Source organism: Alligator sinensis, unplaced genomic scaffold (assembly GCF_000455745.1).
Source record: "Alligator sinensis unplaced genomic scaffold, ASM45574v1 scaffold407_1, whole genome shotgun sequence".
NCBI classification, from domain to species: domain Eukaryota; kingdom Metazoa; phylum Chordata; order Crocodylia; family Alligatoridae; genus Alligator; species Alligator sinensis.
This window is the reverse complement of record NW_005842464.1, coordinates 456579-462553: the sequence shown is the minus strand read 5'-3', so window position 1 is coordinate 462553 and position 5975 is coordinate 456579. Positions and strand designations below refer to the sequence as shown.

The 5975-nt window shown below is 58.9% G+C and overlaps 1 protein-coding gene across 3 annotated transcripts in view; it reads left to right on the top strand.

Annotated features, from left to right (window-relative positions):
• PPIP5K1 (diphosphoinositol pentakisphosphate kinase 1) overlaps positions 1-5975 on the top strand; it is a 64094-nt gene that overhangs the window by 15175 nt on the left and 42944 nt on the right. For all 3 annotated transcript variants that reach the window (XM_025212469.1, XM_025212472.1, XM_025212471.1), the window contains 2 exons: positions 4639-4760; positions 5309-5410. In XM_025212469.1, coding sequence (XP_025068254.1) covers positions 4639-4760; positions 5309-5410 — 224 coding nt within the window. The remainder of the gene's footprint in view (positions 1-4638; positions 4761-5308; positions 5411-5975) is intronic.

Genomic DNA, 5975 nt, shown 5'->3' with positions numbered 1-5975 from the left:
GGTCGGCCAGACGGGAGGCACCCCAGGGAGGCACTCGGAGCCTGGAAGGTGGTTGGGAGCAGGGAGGTGGGCGGCTCAATGCAGGAGTGCCCCTTACTGGCCCGCCACACTGACCTCCTGCCCCAGAGAGCTGCTGCCTGCAGACGCTCTGCAATGGGACGTGCTGAGACCTGAGCACCGTGGCCCGTCTGTGCACAGTACGTCTCTGCACGTTTCTCCATCTCCCCCTTCCCCTGCTTCCTGCTTGGGAGCTGGGGCCCCAGGGATTCTGCGGAAGGCCGAGGCCGTTCTGCCCCTTGGTTGCCTGAACTGGACACATGGACCTGAGCATGGCTTGTGTACCCCCGATGCCAGCAGGCTGACGTGATACCGTATTGCCCACCTGCCCTGTGGGGTACATTTTTGGCTAGTATATCCCAGAGACCAGCAGCGATGGTGGACATGGGTTACCCTTTTCTAGCTGTGTGCTCCTGCCCTGGCTGCCCTGCTCCATGTCTGCAGCAGTGCCCTGGGCACTGCCGCCTTTGGTGCCGGCACAGCCACATGGCTCAGCACCTCCCCTGGGCACCAGCTGTGTGGCGGGCCAGTCGGGGGAGCTCCTGTGTTGAGCCTCCCACCTCCCCACGCCCGTCCACCTGCCGGACTCCACGTGTCTCTCCAGGGGCGCCTAAGCCCTGGCAGGCCCCCTTTCGAGCCCCACCGCAGAGTCCGGGGGTAAGGGGCCTCCACCACCCCGAGAGGGGACCTTCTAGGTTCTGTGTCCTCGGGGAAACACAGGCCTAATAGTCCTATGGGTACTCAACCCAATCCAAAGTTGGGGGCCAAAAAGGATATTCTCCCCTAGACCGCAGACCTAAGGGGCCTCCTAGGCATAACTAAACCCACCTCTCAATAAGTCTCCTACACCAGTCACAAAGGAGAACTTTATTGGTTGCAAAGGGTAGGGTAGAATAGGGTAAGAGGTAGAGCACTATCAAGGGATTACCGTTGAGCAAAACAGACTGGCTGAGGTAGCCGTTTGATATGCAAATGCATTGCTGGGAGCTGACGAGCTCTCTAGGAACACTTACAAGTATCATCCAGAAGATGGTAGAGATCTGGCTCGGAGATTTCCAGAGAGAGAGCGTTTCAGTTGGATCAGACTCTCTCCCTGTGTCCTGATGCTTGTGCCATGCTGGAAAAATGGCTTCTCCCCCTTCTTGGACCAGGCCCTTATATCGCCTTTCTGACCCCAGCAGCCCAGTCAGATAGAAGCCAGCAGTGCTGGTGACTAGCCAGCCAATTTAAAAAGCATCACCAGTTACCTGGGCAGAGGAGCAGGGGCTTCTCCTTCCCTCACTCAGGTGACCAGAGGGACCGCACCCTCGGCACCAGGCTTTGTCACGTAGGCAGGGAGGACAATCCCCCCTCCCTCAGGAATTCGACCCCCGTGTCCCAAGCTGACCAGGACAGGTCTCTGGAGAGACACAGATGGTGGCATTTCTGCCACAAGCTGTGCTGATGGCAGGGCTGGGACCTGCGCTGGCACTGCTTCAGCTTCCCATGTAGGGAACTGCCCTGGCTGCTGTGTTCAGTGTCCCACATGTGCTTGCCCGTGAGGCTGTTCTGCCCCTCTGGCACTTGGCTGGCCTTGCCTCTGCTTAGGTCTTCCCTGCCCTGCAGGGCCACAGGCAGCAGCCAGGTGCTCAGGTGATTCAGCCATCCTGCTCCAACCACTGCCGGACACAGCAAACAGCTCCATGCTTCTGTGCCGTCTCGTCCGGCCCAGGTCTCTCTGGGCTCTGTCTTCACCCTGCAGGGCTCTCACAGCCCATGCAGAAGTGTCTCTTCCTCTGCCTTGGCTGCCTTTGTCCTGCCTTCCGTCACCCTCTCTACCTCCCTTCTCCCCCAGCTCTTCGTGTTCTCTCCTGCCTGGAGGGATGAACACATCTGGGGTGCTGCTGTGCCCCCACCTCTAGAGGCCTCACTCCCAGCCCTGCCAAGGGCCTGTACTAGCAGGGAGGCTGCCTACTTCCCTTGTGCCCAGGGAAAGGCTGAGTTGCTGTGCAGAGGGTAAGGAGAGATGAGGCGAGGCAGCACGCTCGGCTGAGCTGAGGTTGTCCCGGGTGGCCTGTGCACATGGCTGGACATCAAAGCCAGGTGACCTCCGCCTGGGATGGGGCACATGGTTGTGCAGCATGGGAATTTCACCTGGGGACAGGTGAGCTGGGGATGCTGTGGCATGTCCACCACTGGGCACCTGCGGAAAGAGGTTGGGTCCTTTATCTGCAGAGGTTGGTGCTAGGAATCGGGCCAGGAGGGGAGAGCCACCCAGACATTCACAGCGGCTCCATCTGCCCTTAGTCTCCACGCTCGCGCGAGGTGGCTGCAGCGTGAGCGTTCAGAACAGGTCCTGCTACAGCCAGACCTGCCCGCCTTTGAGGCTTCATGTGGTGGCCCCAAGAGTCTCCTCTGCATCCCTGGCCCTTGCGTCGAGGGGGAGACCTGGGAAACGCAGTTTAAGTGCAGCCTGAAGGGAAGGAGCCAGAGCCTGGCAGTGGTGCGACTTCAGAGTCCCATGGGTTGTTCTAGATCCACCTTGTGCCCAGGTTAGAAACCCCGAGGCCACAACGAGCTCTGGCCATGGCTGTGCAGAGCATGCAAGCAGGAATAGTCCCCCACAGGATTTCCCACTCCCAGGGCATGTGCAGGCAAGAGGGGGTGCTGCTCTGTGACAGCTCAAATGTTGCCCAAAAGGACTGGACTGTGTTATGCCTGCTCTGGCCCCAGCATGCATGCTGCCCTGAGATGGCCCGAGGCAGGCACTGTAGCTGCCCCTATGCCACATTCATTGTAGGGCTTCCTGGTGCAGTTTGCTGCCCACGCTCCCCTGCCCACGCTCCCATAGCAGAGACGTGATCCAGAGAGCAAGCAGCACAGGTGCACCCAGGAGCCCTGGCCCAGCCCCCTGCACAGCTGTGTCCGTGAGTAGCCATGTCCTGGCATGCTTGCTTACCCCTGGGGTGTGGCTGGAGGGATTCCTCTTCACAAAAAGGGCAGGGAGTCTCCAGCATAGCAATTCTCAGCCCATGGTCACAGCCTCCCTTCGAGGGTGCTGTGCAGCATTAGCACTGAGGAACGCAAACACCTACACATGAGAAACCCAGATGTTTCAAATAGTGCACAGGGTCACACACCTAGAAGGAATCAGTGGATGGAAGATGGCACAGAATGCACCCTCAGCATGTTTGCAGATGACACCAAGCTGTGGGGAGTAGTAAATATGCTGGAGGGTAGAGCTAGGATTCAGAGTGACCTCTAGAAATTGGAGGATTGGACCAAAAGAAATCTCATGAGGTTTGACAAGAACAAGTGCAAAATCCCGCGCTTAGGACAGAACAGTCCCATGCACTGGTACAGGCAGGGGCCGACTGGCTGGGCAGCAGCTCTGCAGAAAAGGACCTGGGGGGTGATAGGACAAGAAGCTGGACAGGAGCCAGCAGTGTGCCCTTGTTGCCAAGAAGGCTAATGGCATCCTGGGCTGCATTGGCAGGAGCGTTGCCAGCAGATGGAGGGACGTGATTCTCCCCCTCTAGTCCGCACTGGGGAGGCCACATCTGTTGTCCTGTGTCCAGTTGTGGGCCTCCCACTACAGAAAGGATGTGGACACATTGGAGAGAGTCCAGAGGAGGGCAGTGAAAATGGTTGGGGAGCTGGGGGACATGACTTGTGAGGAGAGGCTGAGGGAACTGGGCTGATTTAGTCTTCAGAAGAGAAGACGGAGGGGGATTGAATAGCAGCCTTCACCTCCCTGCAGGGGGTTGCAAAGAGGACGGAGCTGGACTGGTCTCAGTTGGGGCAGACGACAGGACAAGGAGCAATGGGCTCAGGCTGCAGCAAGGGAAGTTGAGGTTGGATACTAGGAAAAGCTTTCTCACCAGGAGGGTGGTGAAGCACTGGAACAGGTTGCCCAGAGAGGTGGTGGAGTCTTCATCTTCGGAGGTTTTTAAAACAAAGCCTTGGCTGGGATGATCTAGTAGGGGATGGTCCTGTTTGAGCAGGCGGTTGGACTAGATGATCTCCTGAGTGCCCTTCCAACCTGAATTTTCTTTGATTCTTCCTGCGCTGTGGTGTCTCACTGAGTTCTTCCCAGCAGAACAGCACCTCTAGTTGTCTGTAATCCAGGAACAAGTTTGAGTGAAGTGCAGGTGTTTTCTGGGGGGCTGGAGAACCACTGCTCTAACAACATTGTGTACCGGGGCCCCTGGGCACAGTCCTGTCCCCTTCATGAGGTCCTGACCCCAGACAGAATAGAGGGGGGAGCTGAGGATAGGGCAGGGGAAAGGGGCATGCCCCCACAGGAAACTGGTCTCTAGAAGGTCCAAGGATCTCTTGGTGACCCCTGGGGAGCATGCCAAGGCTCCTGACCAAGGACCAGCCCTGGCTGAGCAGTATCTGCCTCCTCTTCCCTTCCCTGGTTTCCTCAGCTTGGTGGAGTGAGGGTGGGTGTTGAGCTGCTCCAGCTTGAGGGGTCTTGGAAGGCCCCAGCGGGGCCATGGGGCAGGGCGCTGGCTGGGCTTGTGCTGCTGCATGCACTCTCCATGCTGCCAGCCAGACCTAGCAGCACACCCAACTCCTCCTTGCTGCCATCTCCTGCAGCAGACGGTCTGCGGCTTCGACCTACTGCGTGCCAACGGGCACTCCTTCGTCTGCGACGTGAATGGCTTCAGCTTTGTAAAGAACTCCATGAAGTACTACGATGACTGCGCCAAGATCCTTGGGTACGTGCTAGCTGGGTGCACCATCGGGGTGGGGGGAAGGGGGTGGTGAGCCGGCAGGGCAGGAGGCAGGCCACGAGCCAACAGGAGCTGGGGGGTCCATGAGACAGCAGTGCTAGGTGGACTACGAGCTGGCCATCGCCAACCTGGCTCCACTAGCAGTTCCAGGGAACCTTATGCTGTGAGCTCACAGCTGGTGCTTAGCCTGGGACATTGCTGCCATGGGGAGGGAGGGCTCAGTTCTTCATGGCAGGAGGTGCTGAAGCCAGCAGTGCCTCTGACCTGCAGCTCAGTCACCTGGGGCTTCTGACCATGCTGCCCCAGCTGCTGCGTGGGAGATGCCGCGGGTGGGCAGGCAGGCCCTGCTGCCACAGGACCCTAGCACACAGCACATGTCTGCAGTGCAGCTGTGATGCAGCAGATCAGACCTAGGCGCAGGCCTAGAAGTGCCAGGTATGGCCAGCAGTTGGACCATGCAAGGCGGAGTGGGGACACAGGAGCAGCAGGCCATGGGGCCAGATCTCCCTGCGAGTTGTCTGGGTCTCTTTCAGGAACATCATCATGCGGGAGTTGGCCCCCCAGTTCCACATCCCCTGGTCCATCCCCACGGAGGCTGAGGACATCCCCATCGTCCCCACCACCTCAGGCACCATGTGAGTATGTGCCAGCTGCAGCCTATGGGCAGGAGATGGCATGTCCTGGGCTGGTGAGTCTGTGCAGCCCTTGTGCTTCCCCGGGGCACATGGTCTGTGTTTCCAACCATCCTGTGAGGGATTTGGCCCCGTGTGGGGCAGCACCAACCAGGCGGTTGGAATGCAGTAGTGCAAGTGCTGGGCGGTGTACATCAGAGGTGCTGCTCAGACATCTCGCCCTCCTTGGGGCAGGACTGGGCAGGAAGACCCCTGCTCACAGCACGCTGAGTCCGGAAGAGCAGGTGGGATGTCCTGGTCCTGAGGCCTTAGCAGGGAGCAGTGTGGTGGGAGCATTGGAGCGCCACTGTGCACATGCGTGGGAAGTCGTGCCTGGTGCCATGTGCTCAGGGCCTCATCACTGAGAGGAGGCTGCAGAATTCATAGATTCATAGATGTTCAGGTCGGAAGGGACCTCAATAGATCATCGAGTCCGACCCCCCTGCATAGGCAGGAAAGAGTTCTGGGTCTAGATGACCCCAGCTAGATGCATATCCAACCTCCTCTTGAAGACCCCCAGGGTAGGGGA